General features: G+C 39.8%; 2 protein-coding genes across 3 annotated transcripts; one reads left to right on the top strand and one right to left on the bottom strand.

Annotated features, from left to right (window-relative positions):
- The first annotated feature begins 266 nt into the window (after window positions 1–266).
- On the top strand, window positions 267–16353 carry LOC6493228. Of its 2 annotated transcripts, none has more exons than XM_032454044.2 (3): window positions 267–671; window positions 8065–8379; window positions 14294–16353. In XM_032454044.2, the coding sequence occupies exons 2-3, from the start codon at window positions 8295–8297 to the stop codon at window positions 15418–15420; spliced, it is 1212 nt and encodes a 403-aa protein (XP_032309935.1). In that variant the 5' UTR covers window positions 267–671; window positions 8065–8294; the 3' UTR covers window positions 15421–16353. The 2 variants fall into 2 exon arrangements, with proteins under 2 accessions (XP_032309935.1, XP_001957307.2); XM_001957271.4 differs by having other exon boundaries at window positions 267–768.
- LOC6506751 (putative gustatory receptor 77a) lies at window positions 8540–10356 on the bottom strand. Its single transcript, XM_001957272.3, has 2 exons — window positions 9229–10356; window positions 8540–8735 (listed from the first exon to the last, which is right to left on the bottom strand). Exons 1-2 carry the CDS (start codon window positions 10354–10356, stop codon window positions 8574–8576), a joined length of 1290 nt encoding a protein of 429 aa, XP_001957308.1. The 3' UTR covers window positions 8540–8573.
- Window positions 16354–18139: the final 1786 nt, after the last annotated feature.

Here is an 18139-nt window from a genome sequence, read left to right as displayed (position 1 = left end):
CCCATAACGGTTATTAAAATTTCTCTTAAAAAGCAGCTTTTACGAAATAAATAGATAACGGATTGAAACAAAATATACCCTTTAATATTACGAGTACCAGGCATAACGAAATTAAGTGCACAATCGAATGGAATGCGGGCCAAAAGAGCGAGCTTTATTGCAGCCACATTCTCTGCGGTGGCTCTCTGAGCTCCACTCTTCTGGGCTGCTCTCTCCGCGGCTCCACGCTTTCTCTTAAAACGATCGGCGGGGAGCTTTAAATGTGTCGGAGGCAAGCTTAAACATTCAGTCGAAATTCAGCACCGAACGCGCAAGCTTTACGAAAAGCTGGTAGAAAAGATTTATGAAGAACGATTCATTTTCGTTCAGTGAAGTTAAATACAAAACTATGTTTTAGCCAGAAAATAAACACAAAACGTACGGCTAATAACGTTGCGAAAAAGAATAGGCCAACTTGAAAAAAAAAAGCACAAAAATTTCATCAACAAAAAAAAAATGAAATAATAGTAACGTGTGGCAAGAGAAAAGAGATAAAGTGAAAAAGCATGTGAACTTGTTGGGGCACAGCAACATCAACAATAACAAAAACAACAAAATAGTTTATGCTCCAGCAACAAAAACAACACACAAAAAAAAACAGCAAGAAGAGCAATAAGAAATTTACGTGGCAGGTGTGTAGAAGCGCATTCCACAGATTGTACATAATCTATATATTATATGGGACAAGGGAACCGAACCAGCGACTAAATCATTTTTCAAGTGCTGCAGGTAAACCAACCTACATATCTACATACTACCTCTCTTTTTACTCTTTTTTTTCCCCTTATTTTGTTTTCTTTTTATTTATTTTTTGCTTACAATTTTTTTCTTATTGTTTTTTTGCTGATTATATAAGCCAGCATAAAAAGTAGAAGGGTAATGACGGTAGCTTTGTTGGCCCATACAAGCACCCAATATGGCTATACAAACAAACACCGACAGTACACACACCACACACACACACAGACATACAAACACCCACTAACAGTCACACGTTGAGTCGCGTACATAGATAAGATAGCATAGCTAATAATATAACAAGAGGAAAACTGTACAATAACGTCATTTATAAAATATTTATGGATTTCGTGTGTTCGAGGAGGTTTTATGTTTTTTTTTATTTTCTAATTTTCTAAGCTATTTCAATTTTGATTTTCATTCAACAAGGTTTCCAGATGCTGCTGCTGCTGCTGCCGCTGCTGTTATATTTAAACATTATTCACAGGCATTTGCTAAATAATAAACAAATTATAAATAGGTAACTTAATAAAAAGCAAGCAGAATGGCAAAAAAAAAATAAAATTAAAAGCAAACTGAGAGACAAATAGTCAGCGCGACTGACAGATCGTCAAAATGCTGAAAGCTTTTCGTACTACTATGCTCGATGTATCTTTGTATCTCAGTATCTTGTATCTTGTATCTCACTCCTACTCGTGCTCTGTCACTTGGCCTGTGTCGCGTTTTTTTTTTTGCTGTATTTTTTTTCTTTCATGTTTTATGTTGGTTTTGTATTTTTTGTTTACACTAAGAAATCAAGGTTAAAAGCGCAAAGCGGCAAAAAGCGACGGCGGCAATGCGTAAATGGACAGAAATTAGGCAGAGGTGGAAGAGAATTTATCGCAATGATCGAACAATTCGATTTCATTAGCCGCCTTTCAGTGTGTGATATGCCCCCATCCCCTCCTCCCAGCTCCTCCTCCAAGCCTCCTATCGAGACACGCACACCCCATTAAAGAGTTACTTAAGCTTGGCACTACAGTGCCCGAACTACTATAAACTAAGAAATTCAGACCCCAGGCCCAGAAGAGGGGCCACAAGCTTTAAAGCGGCCCAAGAGCAATGCCGAAAAATAAGAAAACCAGAGCAAACAAATAAAGCCTCGAGAGGGGAAGAGCTTACGTGCCGGAGTCGAACTCTAAATGCCCTCAGGGCCGTTCAAAAATTGCCTAAAATATGTACTACACAAGAATTTTATGCCATTTTAAAGGTATTTTGGGGTCAACTTGTAAGCGAACTTGGGCTTTCATTATGTCGTTATGTAACGATAAATTATTCATGTATTTATTAACAAGAATGTGCTAATTATAATTTAAATAAAAGTAACTATAATAAGAGAAATTCAATGGTTTTTGATTTATTTAAATCCGGGCGGATTAGGGGAATAATAGTTCGTAGTTTAGTCGGTTCTAATTACTTCATAAAATGCAAAAAGAATCATATTTAAAAGTGAATAAGACTGCTTGGCAGTCTCCTTAAAGCTCTGCAAAAGTAAAAACCATAAGAAACATAGTTATCTTTTTAGGGTCCGGGAAACTAAAACATCTCAAATAAAATATAAATACTAAAATAGGGGAAAATGTCCATGAAACAACTAATATGGTGTTAGTAGTAATAAATTAGTGATAAATAGTAGTGCAAAGGTAATAAATATGATAGACCATCTTAAAAATCATCAAGATATTGAAGCAAATTTTGCAGCCTTTTAAAATTAATAATATTTCCACATTGCACATTTTAAATTTTAGTATCCGCCCCTTTAAAATATGTAAAAATATTTCGTGTAGAACTTATCAGACATACATATAAGGCTTTTATTTTGTAGAAAACTATGTATAACATATTAAGTTACAAATGTATAAAACAGAAAACCTTGATCTTGATAATAAAAATATAAAACACAATTTCTTAAAATATTTAATAGCAACACAATTTTTCAAGAAAAATACCTAAAAATATATAACCTCAACAATAGACCTCCCCCAGCCTACCTTAATCATCCTTCATTATAGAAAGTCTCTCCCCTTGAAAGAGACGCCCTTTTTAATATTCCCCTACTGACTTTTGAATTCGAAACATCCGCCCTTTCACTCAATAGTCCCGCATCTCGCAGATCGCTTAAATACCGTATAGTACGCCCTCAAAAAGAACTCATAACAGGCCGCTGGCGAGCCATTTAGAGTTCAAAGCGATTTCCATCAACAGCTCAGCGAAATGCAAATGAAAGTTCAGCAACTGATTGGCAATACCATGGTGGCGGAGACCCCCTTCTCCTCCGTGTCACGTGCAAGTGCCCCAAAAAACTTTACAGACTCCACCTTGAAAGGGTATGCCGGCAAAAAAAATATAAAAAAAAAAATTACACAAAAAAAAGGCTTCGATGGCAATTCAGAGGTCAGAGCGAGGCAAAAGCGACCAAAAGCATAACAAAACCGTCATGAAACGAGACGAAACGACGACTTGGCCGGGCCAGTGATTACACTGAAATGAAATATGATACCACTTTGTATCAATAAAGACTCCAATTCGATACATGGCGAAAAAATGGGCTTGCTTCTGTCTAAAGTATTTGACTAAACAGAAGATTTGTATATGCCAGAGCCAAGAAAATAATTACCATACATATTATACCATAAACTAGAGAATATTTGACATAAAATGTGTGCCAACACGATAATATTTCATCACATATACATAGTATAGTAGGGGGAACGGACTACGTATAGGCCATCATCTATTCGGACTAGACTTTTGGGCCAAGAATCTAGCGACTGGAAACAACAGACATTAAATACAAATTAAAATAATAATCTCGAATAATTCATTTTATGACACGGCATAAAAAGGAAGCAAACAAATCAAAATGATTTGATGCCAGCCAGAATTCCAACATGTAATTAAAATCGTTTAATATTTTGCATATGGCCAATAATGGCGAATTAAATCGCTAGCCTCAAGATAAACTATGACGCAGAATGAATAAATTTCTCACCAAATTCCAACCATCTCATACAGAATTTAATGTTTTCGCCCATTTTCCATGTCAATTTGACGTCATTGAAGTTTCCATATTTTTGAGATTAATAAAGTCTTTTTAGAAAAATAGATATATCTATGTTTTTGGGGGGATTTGTAAGGCAATTAATTGGATTAAGCTATCTTTTATAAATAAAATAATTGAGTTTTTAATAAAAAATGGGATTTATGGGACTCGTTTTCTTTATGCAAAGTCTAAGTTAAATATTATAAAAATATATTTTTAAAAGTTTTTCAAAACAGATCATCTATAAATTTCTTAAAAAATGTTAAATAAATCAATTAACTATTACTTTTAATGGAAAAAATAACTATTATTGATTTTTTTAAGATTCTATAAACAATAGAACTAAATTAGTAGTTATTATTATTCTTAGATAAAGAATCTCTCGTACCAAGTCTCATATCGAACTGCCACACATAACTTTTATTCTTAATTCCCAATCAAGCAGATTTTTTTTTTTATATATTTTGTATAATAACCAATTAATCACTACCCAGTTAGAAAGTGTGTGTGTCTTTAAGATACTTTTAAGGTTGCATTTCTTATAGTGTACTTTTTAGCTTGAAGCCGGGCCAGAGTTCCCAGAGCCAACTCCGGCTTGCAGTGTGGCGGAAAAAGACGGCAGGCTTCATGGGCAGCTGCTTGGCTTTGGCAACAGAAAGAGAAAGAGGAGACTTACCCCACAGTCTGCCCCACTCGGCGCTCATCCCGCCTTAGCCCCACAGAACCCTTTGTAATCGTCAGCCCCCACTCGCCCCCTTTTCGGCGAATGTACCTTTCAAGTGCGGGCTGCTGCTGTTGCTGATGTTGCTGCTGCTGCTGTTGCTGCTGGCTCATCAAAAAAGCCAAAAGTTGTTGAACGTGAAATTATTGTACGCGAACACGAGCAAATACCAAGGCAGATGCCAGAGTGTGTGTAAGTATTTATGCACACACAGGCTCAAGCGAGTTTTGCATGTGTTGTTGCTGTTGTTGTTGTTGTTGGGACGCCAAGATAAACAGCAAAAAGCAACAACAACCACAGCGAGAGAAAAAGCTAAAAAGCCAAAGTGGAAGCATGGCTAGAGAGATGCATCAGATTTCGCAATTCAAGTGAAATTTATGGCAATAATAAAGCTTAACTGGCATTCGAGGTAAGAGATGATGAACTATGTCTGCACCGGGGCCAAGAAACTGGCATTCGTCAGCAGCATTCGGTGGCTCATTTATCTCCTCAGCTGCCAGCTCATAGCCCGTAGCCAGCCCACCACCTACCACCTACCTCCCAATCACCCCACTCGCAGTGCAACACATCGGTCGCAAAACGATACTTTTCTGGGTTCCTATCGCAGACTTAGTCATCTGCACAAATATGCGATTACGGCACCCAGGCAAGCCAAAGATATAGAAAAAGATACAGTTACTGCCACGGCTCTGGTGCAAAAGATACACAGATACAGATACAGAAAGCATAAGAATGCCCAGGAAAGATAAGGTCTTCCATAGAAACTAAACAGATAGACATGTGTGCTAAAAATTTCTTAACAGGAAACATTAAAAGAGCTTCCAGGGAATCCACAAAAGAGATATCTACATAAAAAAAAAATGGGAAATCCCTGAAATATAAACTAAAACTTAAATTTTAAATGAAATGATACTATTTTGTGGGTTAACCTTCTCCCAATCAGTAATGAGACTTGAGTAGTTTTCCATTTGTATTTTTTACAACCCATTTATTATTCAATTCCCATAAATCATATCAAAGTGGTAATAAAAATGGAAAATTAAAGCAAAATAAACTATGAGAAATCGTATAATTTTTTCAAGTGTTATAAGGTAGGGAAAGTTCTACCCACAAAACCCCAAAAAAAAAACACAAAACAAAAAAAAATGAAAAAGAAACCGAGAGTATGAAGATGAAACCGTACAAACAAGTGACAACAGGAAGCCAAGATTAAAGAGTTTCGACCAAATCCGACCCAAATAAGATAAGATCTGGCCGGTAAAGCCAACAAGATGATAATTAAAATTCCTCCAGATACAAAACAATATCAGCTCTGATTGTTGTCAGGTCAACTTCTCAGAATTGTGTATCCCCCGTCCCGTACTCTGGTTATATTTTTGTATCCAATTCAGTTTTTTTTTTTTTCAGTTCATTCCGTGCCATTTATATCCAATTTTTGGACTACTTATTCACTCGCTTTTCCATTTATAAAGCATTTTTTGTGGGTTCATTAATCTTGAATTGTTTATGGCTCCGCTTAGCCAAATAGACGATGTTTATGGTCTGGGGGAACTCTCCATGTAGCGTCAGCGCGTACTCAATAGGTTACTGAACCTCCGTGCATACACCCTACCTACATAACTCTTTAAAAAAAAGCAAACAAATTCTAAGAAATTTCTAATGCCCGCAAACACTCAATTTTCACATACTTCTACAATACCTCTATAGAGGAATCATTAGTGAACCAGTAACCCAACTCACAGCAAGGCATTTGTCCAGCCAGCCTGTTTATCGGTTTAAGTGAAAAACAACACTCTGTAAATGAAAGCGTTTTCCTTCGAATTTCGACCCACAATACTACCCCACTTCTGACTAATGCAAATCCTAATGCAGATAAGACTTCTCCTGTTCTGGGGATCCATTCGAAATTTGATGAAAAGGAAATCCAGTTTCAACTGAAAATTTAAACTTGGCTGCGAAACACTGGGCGGGTCTCATATCATAAATCTCCACAGTCCTCCCCGCACAGTCGTTTAAATGGGAGTGCTTGGTATACGGTTTAGGTTTTGATTGAATGGATATGAAAAGCAAATCATCGTCCACTATTCAATAGAGCACTGAGAAGTATTATTCTTAGTTATAGTTTTTAAAATTTATTCATAAGAATATTTAATATTACTTCTAGAAAACCCTATCCAGAGGTTTCCTTAAGATTTAATATTAATAATTTATTAAAATAAAACTTTCCTCAGTGCATACACTTTGAAATGGGTTCTCTTCGGCCATGGACATGAACGTGGACATGGACAGGGACATGGACATAAACCAGGGTCTTTTATGGTACCTGGGACAAGGCAGCCGGTACCGCCCCCATATCCCATATACCCATTCCCATTCCCATTCCCATTCCCATTTCCAATTCGACAGTATTCATCCGATTTCCCCCATACCCTCATCCCAATAGCACCGTTCCCCAGATTTTCCGGTGTAGTGGTTGTGTCTTTATCAGTGCCTTTCAGTTTTTGGGACGCTTTCATTCAGCAAACCCAGAAAACATGCACAAACATTTTTCTGTTGCGTATCTGTGTTTTTTTTTGGGGGGAGGAGGGAGGAGAGTAGAGGGAATTGGTGACCCCGACCCTCACTGATACCTCTACTAGCCCCACAACCACTGCCAGCTGCCACTGGCCACCGCCAGTTCCCCTTTTCGCCGCTTAATGCTCCTCCGCCATCTCGAAATAAGAGAGACTGGCACTTGGTCATTAAAACTACTCGCAGAGCCGAAAAAAGGTTGCTATTTTTAGCAGTGACGAGAACCGGCAAACCAAAGCAAACCAACCCGCTCGGGAACGAGCAGAACAAAACAGAGCTGAGCGCCAAATTTCGTTGTGTAGGCACCTTTTCGTATAGTCTTATTAACGCTTCGAGTGTTTACTGCCTTTTTGCTCTGATTATACTCTTAGAGAGGGTATTTTTATTTGGTTATAGAGTTTGTTTTCTTGAAAATGTTATCTAGAAAATATAATTATTATGGATTTAGTCATAATCATAGCCATCTAGCTATCATTATTTATAAATATATCATAGTCAGTACCTCTACTTAATTGTCCATTTATGCATTTATCTTATAGTTTTGAAACCATCAAGATGTTACTTGTAGGTTTTTTAAAAAAAATAGTTAAAAACATGCATTTGAAACTTGAAAACTTTTGTCAAGATCTGAATAGTTTAAAAAAAAAATTTTATACATTATATTAACTGGATAACAACTTGTGCACCTTTTATAAAAACTATTTCAACTCAAACCTTTGAAAAATATTCTACTATTCATCCGAAAATAAATATTAGGAAGAGTATATAAACTTCGACACTGCTTCCATTTTTTACTTAGCTTTAAACTTTTTTTTTTGATTCAGTTTGTACTGGGAATGCAATCAAATTAGAATTCGCATTCCCATTTCATCAGATGTGCGGAATAACAAATAAATTCCTTCGTTCGTTTCAGTTGATCCCGATGAGAAGATGCCAATTGATTTTGATTTTCGCAAATTATAACGAGACATTTATATGATTTGATATCTGGGCGAAAAAATTCGCCATCAGAGACAGCAGAATATAACCGGCGGACCAGGCGACAAGGTCATATCGATTGTCATCAGCTGCTGTCGGCAACCGAGCTACCCAACAAGCACCCCCCTTTTTTTTTTGGAAGAAAGCAAACAGAGGGCAAGGAACATGCCGAGCTTGCACAAGCCAAGGAGGTGCATGCACCAGATGCTAATAATATATGGACTAATATTTGTATCCAGTGCAACGACACGTAAGTAAACCCCCCAACCACCCAGTAGACAGCACACAGAGCAGCTATCCGTGCTCCATTGGGATTCTGGTAGAGGCCTTCCCTCCAGACGAGCATCAATAACATATTTGCCCAAGACTTATCTGGGGAGCAATTTAATTTATAAGAATGTGCATATTTATTTACGGCCATTGTCTGGGCCGGCATTTTGTCAGCTATTTGTTTATGAGCTTATCAAACTGTATCAGTATCATCAGGTAGTTCAGTATGGCGCCCACGATGCAAAAGAGCAAGACATTGTCCAGCTTGAAGAGGCCGCAGGCGCTGACGGTGAATATATGGCCGGCATTCTTCAGGAACAGTCCGTAATAATGCAGCTGCGGAAATGAAAAGTTAATTAAAATGAAAACTGACTGACATTCAGGCAAATAAGAAAGGAATGACAATTTAATCAATATTGTGCGGCCTTTTTCCAGGTTATTATAATGAAGAAATGACAAGGAAATGCATATTTTAATTGGGGCTCATTGTCAAGTGGTCTTTATTTAATATTGATTAAAATAGTCATACTTTTTTATTAAAGAAGATTATGTTTTTTTAATTACGTAATAAAATAATGCCTATTAGTCATTAGAAGTTATTATTATTCCCCTCATACCTAATATCTTTTTTATGAAGTGCGATTTACGAGGGGCCTGTGCGGAATATAAATAATATTATATTCTTCTTTTCTATAAACCCATTTTTCTGGCACAACCTATATATGGTTTGGCAATAAATTCCCTACAAGCAGAGCATAAATATATGCAAATTTTCGGAATATTCATGTTTTATTACAAAGTCAGAAGACAGAACTCAGATCATACTTACTGTATGTATCAACTTCTTCTCGGTACACTCCGATGGAAAACAGAACACGGCAGATCTGAGGAGCTCCCTCGTCCTGGTGAACTGCCTCTCCGAGAGGCGGGTGCACAGGATCACCAGCAGGAGGTTGCTGAAGAGTCCTATCTGGAAGCATATGCCGTAGTAGTTGAATGGAAATGGCTTTCCATACTTTCGCAGTATGAACTTGCTGTTTCTCATGAAATACGTGAAAAACAAGTGCACCATGCACTCGATGGGCACGAAAACCACGAAACACACCGCCTGAACGCCGTGGAGCCGGCAAATGCATTGATGAAGCTTCAATAGCTTCTGGTGCAAGTGCAGGACCCTCAGCAGCTCGAAGGCCAGCCACTGCTGCTGTGCGGCATAGAGCCTCTGGCGATTCGGGCCGAGTCGTGCTCGCCGGGAGCTCTCCAATATGCCCCCCGCATCCGACAGGGTCCTGGCCAGCAGCAGGTTGGAGTGCCGCACCAGATGGGCAACAAACAGTAGAATGAACGTAAATATGGTCAGTGATAGCTGCAGGATTAGCTGGCAGGAGTACGTAAAAACCAAACTGAAGGCGTACATGAAATTTTCCCGCACCATCGGGTCATCTTTAAGGATCTGCATCGGCTGAGCCGCGGACATGATGGTGAAAACTATAAGGAGTACCATCTTTGTCACGTGATTCATGTTGGCCAAGCAGTTGAGGGAGTCCTTCAGCTCCTGGGTGTACATCATCCTTTGCAGCGTCTTGTGGCACTTGATCAGTCCGTTGAGACACTTTATGATCTTCGACTGCTTCGAGCAGCTTATCCACAGACACACGGTGGCCCAGAGGAGAAGCCCGGCAAACCGATTCAGGCTAACCAGGAAGAGCATTTTGTTCTGCCGGAGGAAGGCCATGCGATTGTAGATGCTCCAGAAGGCAAAGGGGGAGTAGACGCCCACAAAGATCAGCATCAGCCAGCCGTGGAGGCGCCAGTAGCCACTTTTCATTCTCACACGTCGGTTTGCAATACACGAAGACGGCTTCTGGACGGCCAACAGGCCCAGTACTCTGGTGAGACCGTGCAAAAGGGACAGGACCGACATGGCCACAAGCGACAGGACCCGCGTCACTGACATGTCGATGTGTTACGAATGGATCAGAGCTGGCAACGTAACTGCCCCTGGGAATACGCCGTCTAGCTCCGTAATCCAATCACAGCCAAAGGCACTGCTCAAGGCAATGCACTTTGAAAAATTGATTTCAATTGGCTCTAGGGGTTCTGTTTAAAGGGGTTTTGGCTTTAATTTGTCTTTGATTCAACATAAAGTTGACATTAAAATGGGTTTATTAATGGGATTTTAAAAAAGAAAAGCCAACACCTTCAAGGGAATGGTTTTAAAAAATAAGTATTTTAAAGAATTACTATTGGAAAATGCCATAAAATATAAACATTTGCTAATAGAATTTGCTAAACTAACCTAACTATTTGTTATATCTTTAAAAATATTTCATCAAACTCTGCCAAACAAAATCCTACAAAAATATCAATTTGTTTGAATGTATTTCCTTTTGTGCTGGCAATATGCAAATACCATTTTAACACAGAAATCAATTTGTCGAGGTTGTATAACATATTTTGGCGAGTGTGGTTATGCCAGCTATTAGCCTGATTGAATTTCGTTTAGCCAAGGCGTTCACTCAGCCAGATAATCTGGCCAGATAGCCGTATTCAGTGAGCCGGTCAGAGCAGCCCAAAAGTGCCACAACAAAAGGATGAAGGGTTCTCCCCATTCCGCCCGATGGATGCATATCCAGGCTATATGGCTATATTTCTGGTTACAGGGCTAAAAGGATGGATGGATTGACGGAAAGCTGGCTCTGATTGGCCAATCGGCTTTCGGGCAAGACAGAAGCAAATCACATTTTCGAGATATTCGCATGAAAATTAGTCAAAATCGGAGAGCTTATGGTCTGTGGGTTACTTTTCAAGATAATGCTCGATGCTCGTATGGATGGAAGTGCCTTCAGGTATCCTCAGGTATGTCTCTCAGCCAACTTGCCACCTGAAATGGAGGTAGTGTGTGTGTGATTGGGGGCTTAACTGGATTTCCAATCAGTGCCTTACGAAGATAAACTAACAATTTAAATTCCTGACACACTTGCCCCACTCAACTGAAGAGTTTCCATTTGTATCTGTATCTGTGTCTTTCGTATTTGTATCTGTGGTGGCTGCAGGCCGCAAAGTCAGGACAAAAGTGTTTGGTGTTTGTTTTCGTTGCCGTTGCCGTTGCTGTCGCTGGATTATTAAAAAAGTTTTCGCTTTTAAAGAGTTTTACCCCCCTCCACTCTTGTGTCTTTTATTTTTTTTCCTTCATTCATGCTACATAAAATGCAAAACACTCGAGTATCTGTATGTGGGTATGTGTGTGCTCCTTCGTACTTTCATCCTTTATGAAAACTTTCCACGGCTGTTTATAAGTTTCTCACCGAAGAACCAAAGTAGCCCCCAACTAACCAAAGTGAATAGGAGGGAAAAACATATAAAAAAAAGACAACCATGTATCTGGAAGTTTGTGTGCGCGCCTTTGTCCTCTTCCTGTAGTTTCAGTATCTGGAGTATCTGGTTCTGGCCCTGGTTCTAGTAGCCCCCGGTTCGCTGGATGCTGTCGCCGGGCCTTAGCTTTATCTGAATAGGCAGCCAAGTGTGCGGTTTGCTTTTTATCTGGGTTAGGTGGCCGGGCCGGGCCGGGCCGGGCCGGCTACTCGGGCTGTTGCTCTGCCAGTTCTCTCCCCCTTGAGTCATGCCACAAAATGCAATGCAATGTCCTCGTCTGACGGCTAATTCATTCACATTTTTTTTCCTCTGATTTACTCTATAGAAGCTCAAGAGGTAGTACTCTCTTAGGAGGCTTGGTTTATTCCAAATATTACTAGCCTTTCCAACCTATACCTTATGGAAATCACTAGAAAGAGAACCACAGTACCGGGTATGAATACTACCATTTCTACCCTAAAAATATTATTCTTTCTAAGCTTTTCTGTGGCTTTTATTCAAATGAAACTTCTTAACCTTATCAGTATTTATTTTTAATTTTTAATGATTCATTTTTTATTACCATCATTAAACCATAGATTAATCAAAAAAGTTGTCAGAACTTTGAGAAAAATCTTAACAGTGAGAGCATAAAATCTTCGACACGTTCCTTCTACACATTTTACATATTTTTACGCCGAAATCAAGTTGAGCAGCATTTAAATTGTTTTTATTTTTTGGACATGCCTCGCTTAAATCTAACCTCCCGTCGCCAAACTTCAAAGTCAAACTGCGCACTCAATACGGCGAGTACGGCGGCGGATACGAGGGCGGCCTGACAACTGTCCCAGCTGTCCCGCTGATAACACGACAGCGTCAGCGAATAAATGCGAAAAACAACAAACAAGTAAAACTTTAATTAAATAAAGTGTAAGAAGTTTGTTGAGCTCCTTCAAAGCAGTCGCCCGCTCACCCTGGCCGTCCCAGAATCTCCGGCCTAACAAACCATTTTTGGGTTCCCTTTAACATCAAAGTGCAGGCTGGCAGACAGGCCAAGAACCCGAAAAAAAAAAACAAATAAGAACTTTAGTTTTTAATATTCGACAGGCTGCGGGGAGAATCTTATGCTTAAAATCGAGTAGATTTTTCCAGCCAGATATTTACTTTTGTCCCGACTTCGGCAGAACCTGATTGTTTACCCGGGGGGTCGTTGGGGAAAAGTCGATGAGCAGCCGGCGAACGAAGAACGAAGAACGAGAAATTTCCCATTATATGGGCGAGTGAAAATGACAAATTAACTTGAACAATGACCGGTGCACTTACCGAACATCCAACCGGAGCTGAAAGGAGAAAAACTCCATGAAAGCGTGGAAAAAGCAAAGCGAATACGACGAAGGTCACCCGGTAGCCGGTGGAGAAGTGTGGCATGGTGGCGGAGTGGCAAGTGGCCCGGAGTTTAGTCTCAGGTATATGGAATATAAAATTAATGGAAAGCAAACACACAGCCAACAATCAATGGCAGTCGCACTCCACGAAAGTGGGAAAAACTTTAATTGGTTTAACTTTTTCGGGCGGGTCTGGTTCCGGGTGCGGGACTGTGGCACTTTAATGAATCACTTACCCAGATAGGCGCCGGACATTCGATCAGATAAGATGACCTTAATGCATTCAGTTATACAATTTGGTGGTGACCCCAGAAAAGCGGAATAATTAAAGCAGAGATATGGGAAAAGTTGCAAAAATGTGGGGTTGTGGGCTGTGGCAGTGGATACTTTAATTTACATTAAAAGATAGCCACAAAATAAAAGTAACTTGTTTAGTGGCTTATTAGGATAGGTAGTAGTCAGTAGAGTTAATAGAAAAATAAGAGGATCTATGGTGCATTTTTTTAATATCTTTAGGCCAAGGATATCTATAGAAAGGGTGTCTATAATATCCTCTTTAGAAAGTCTATAGTACCGGGTATAAATATGTTTAAAAATCTAGCTAAAGCTGTAAAGAATTCTCAATGAAGTATAAATATTATCTAAGGTATATTCTATATAATATTATCTATAGAAAGTCTGTGGTACCGGCTATAAATATTTTTGGGCAAAGGTTGACAATATCCTATTTGAAAGAAGCTGTATAGATTTCTAAATCAAGATGAATCAATATATAATAATATCTATAGAAAGTCTGTGGTACCGGGAATTAACATCACCTTTATCTTTAAGACAAAACTATCGTTATATAAAATATGTATAAGTTTTACAGAAATCCCTGCAAAAAAGAAAATATAACTCCATTTTTATTGCTCTTACCTTGCACAAGGTTTACAATTTCAATTTAGTCTAACAAGCTATAGTACAAAGCCTTTTCATAAAGACTGCACCTAGACTTTTCTTGGCCATAACTAAGACCCCCTTGGACCAGCCCACAATAATACTATTGTCTGGTAGCACTCAAGTACACCTAAGCTGCTACTAAGACCTTCATGTTTTATTGACAACCACTAACGGTTTCTTTATACCTTTCCCCTTGGCATATTTTCGTTACAGTTGACCAGAAGCCAAGTCCGTGTGACTCGATTAAGTGCCCGCCGGAATCGGAGATTCAATGCCCGGCGGACAGCTCGATACGCGAGAATCTGGACCTGATTAAGTCGAATGCGGTGGACTTGCCGCCGGAAGTTGACCACCAGCAGCTGCAGGTATTATACAACAATAACACTGAGGAAATCTCCCAGGCGGACCTCGAGCGATGCTGTTTGGCACACAAGTGTGTGTGCAAAACCTGCTACATACCGGACTGCAATCCGGACAAGGACGAGGTGGTGGTAGAGCTGGTGCCGGAGGATCCGCATACCCCGGGCCACTGTTGCGGCAAGTACGAGTGTCGACCGGCGCCGAGTTGCACGGCGGAAACCGAAATGAAATATTTCTGGCGGGAACGGTGCCAGAAATGCCAGTGTGTGTCCGGCTCGAAGATTTGCCACCAGGTCTGCGACGAGGAGTCCATCGCCGAGGAGGGTGCCCCGCACTCCTTCTGCGAATCGAAGAGCCTGAACAAGTTCTTCGAGAACGGCGAGTCCTGGGTGGATAACTGCGAGATGTGCGAGTGTGTGCGCGGTGAGCCCAAGTGCAGCATCACCCTCTGCGGCACCTACAACTGCCCCCTGGAGCGGCAGGTGAAGCTGAACAACACCTGTTGTCCGGTGTGCTGGCCCGAAGGTGAGCCCATGCCAAATGAGACTGCCACCGATGGCAGTGGCAGTGTAATTGAGGACTACAAGGACCCGGATTCGGAAGACATCGAGGGTGATGATCTGCCGCCTTTGTTGCCTGATCTCGAAACCACTCAGCACACTGGCGACTTGATAGCCAGCACCACCACTTCAACTAGTACCAGTACTGATACCAGTACATCCACGACTACTAGCACTGCTAGTCCCAGCACCTTAGTTGGACCAGTCCCTGTGGCTCCAGTCGCCACCATCTGCCACTGCGCCTTCGATGCACCCAACGTGGTGGAGGTCCGCCATCAGTCCAACTGCCTCACCTACGGGCTAGTAGCCTACTCGGCTCTATCCACGATCGTCCTCGTGGCCATGAGCATTTACATTTACACGCAGCGTGCCAAAAAACGTTCCTACGATCCGGTCTCCATTCTGGATCACAGCATCTAAGCGACCACCACTTGATACACTCGATAAGATTACGAAAACGAAAGTCAAATTTTGAGAATGTACTACATAGAAAATTTCTCTAGGGTCTAGAGTCTAGACTAAGTAATCCTCCTTTTCAAAAACCTCTTTTTGTTATGTGCTTTTCTAGTGAGGCCAAAATTTCGAAATGAAAATTCCTAAAAGTCCTAGTCTAGGATACTATTTTTTCAAGGGCCTTCTTAATCCTTGCCTTTCTTTGTTTTTTTTTTTTTGGTATTGATCTCATTTTAATTTTTCACTTTTCCTTTGCAAAAACAAAAAGAACGATCCCTCAAATTACGAAAAGAAATGATATAATAAGCCACGAGCTTCCGCAGCAACAAATTCAAAGTATTCTTATGAAATTACGCAAAAAAAACATAAAAAATATTTAAAATAGCAAACAAATGAAGAGTTACTATTAAAAAAACAAGAGCAAATCTATGTATATGTATATAATTCTGCTTCGATGGAATATCAAACTTTTTTTTAAACATAATTATTCGTTTTTAAGAGAACTATAATACCAAATCATATTTAAAAAGCGAGTAAATGCGAAAAAAACACACACACATGGTCGCTAATTGTCGTTTTAGTTGTTAGTTGTAGTTGTTAATTTAGGAAGTATGTGATATATATGCTAATTAGCTTACATATGTAATTTGTCAACCAAGGCACGCTGCTGTTTTGAAAGAAGAGATGATGAGAAAAAACAGTATTTGCAACACAAGACCCCGAACATACCCCCGGACAGAAATGGAACGAGTCCGGCCCAAGTCGAATCAGAGAAGGAGGTTCAACTCTAGCTAATGTCATAACGTTGCCACATTAATGTATACTACATGAAAACCTTTATTTAAATTTATGTTTTAAAATAAACCAAAATTGGTATGCAAAGCGACAAAACCAATTAAATCGATGGTTTTTACTTTCTGAATTTATGGGAGTCTGCGAGGGTGACACTTATTGGATATTTTCATGGGGTCAGACTAGATATTGGTTTTCAGAAAATAATCAAAAGGATTTTACTCTTAGACGCTCATTTTGAAATCCTTGTAAGTAGGAGCTCTCAAATCTTTAAAGTACAGAACAAACACTTGCCATAATACCCATAGACCTACTCACTTCCTATACAATAATCCAAAAACATGCCGAAAATATTTTGTATACATTTTAAATTTGACCTTCAGAGCCGGAACAGAGACAGAGTGAGAAAAGGTCGGCTCCTTGGCAAATTGTATGCTAAGCATAATGTCATGCCATGATATGATTTATAATATGTAATAAGTTCCAGCGCAACTGTGAAGTGGGTAACATAAAATACATAAAGGTGCTGATGATGGGAGGGAGTCCCGGGACAGGGTCTCGAAAAATAAAAAAAAAAACGAATATGCATGGGAATTGGTTCTTTGGTGGCGTCTCGTTGAACCTCATCGGCCTGCCTTTGTTGCGTGGGCGACCCACGTCGAGAATTTGGAAAAATGGGGAGCCCAACAATGTCATACACTTTGTTTAGATTTTTATCAAATGCTAAAATATCAAGAATAGGGTATGCAAGCAAATATACACTGAAATATAAAAGAAGAGCTATTTCTTTTTCTTAGAAGTATGGGGTATGAATAGTTGAACAGTTTAACTGCAACTTTAGCTTTCAAAACTATAACTATTTAAACATAATTATAAAAAATATTTCGAAAATAATTTCTTATTATATTTTTGCAGTGTTTTTTGGCATTTTGTTTGGGGTATAGAGTCGAGTGGGTGGCATAGTGATTTACAGAGCCATACACCTAATAAAAATGCCGCTCGAACGGAGGAATATAGTGGGGATTTTCTGGGGCCCAGTGCCAATCGTTTTGATTCAACTGAAGGCAGAGCCAAATAATGACAACCCCACTTGAATCCGAACCAAGCACCCGCTCCCGTTGTTGATCCTGCGTCCCTGGAAACACGTGTAACCCCTCCTCCGCCCGCCCCTCAAAACGATTGCAACCGTCAAACGTTTTGTAAGGATAAGCAGCGAGGGCAAAGGCCACAAAAGCCGAAGGGAGAAGGGAGCTGAAAAAAAAAATATATAACAAAGGCATAACACAATAGACTTCAAGAGTTTGGATGACACTTTGAGTTATTTTGTTGTTGATGCTGTAAAAACACGAAGGCAAGCCCCAAAGATATGCGATGGTAGATTTATTGAGGCACCGCAGCAGGAACAAAAACCATCCACAGATCTCATGGAAGTAGTGGGGAGTTACTTACTTGTTTATATACATCCATAACTTGGTTCTCCCTGGACAAGGACAAGGACAAGGATAAGGACAAGGAAGACAATTAATTACTCTACTCTGTAAAGGATTCTGGGCCCATCAAAACCCATCAAATCTCAAAGAAATAAATTTTTAGTAAACATTTTTGGAATGTGTGTTTAATAAATGAATCGCCCCTTAGTCACGCCCATGCTGGGAGCCTTCGATAAGCGGAAGGACAAGCGCCCACTACACAGATTTGCTTTTCAGCCCAGACACACGGACACAAAAAAGCGAAGAAATATAGGAAGTATAAAGTGAATGGAAGAAAAAAGTATACTGTTGAAATTTATATCTCCAGCCACTACCACCAGCATTCACCATTCAACACGGCCATCATCGAGACGGGCGAGGCAGCTGAGGATCCCGGGGGATCCCTGGAAGGAGATGGATTTTTG

This window comes from Drosophila ananassae, chromosome 2R (genome assembly GCF_017639315.1).
Source record: "Drosophila ananassae strain 14024-0371.13 chromosome 2R, ASM1763931v2, whole genome shotgun sequence".
NCBI lineage: Eukaryota > Metazoa > Arthropoda > Insecta > Diptera > Drosophilidae > Drosophila > Drosophila ananassae.
Note: the sequence above shows the minus strand (reverse complement) of the source record. Positions and strands in the feature narration are given on the sequence as shown.

Excerpts from the sequence above, each read along its gene's own strand:
- LOC6493228 (XM_032454044.2), top strand. The coding sequence starts at position 8,295 with ATGCCGAGCTTGCACAAGCCAAGGAGGTGCATGCACCAGATGCTAATA. Across the intron at positions 8,380-14,293 it reads TGTATCCAGTGCAACGACAC|TTGACCAGAAGCCAAGTCCG; the intron begins GTAAGTAAACCC and ends TTTTCGTTACAG.
- LOC6506751 (XM_001957272.3), bottom strand. The coding sequence starts at position 10,356 with ATGTCAGTGACGCGGGTCCTGTCGCTTGTGGCCATGTCGGTCCTGTCC. Across the intron at positions 8,736-9,228 it reads AGAAGAAGTTGATACATACA|CTGCATTATTACGGACTGTT; the intron begins GTAAGTATGATC and ends TCATTTCCGCAG.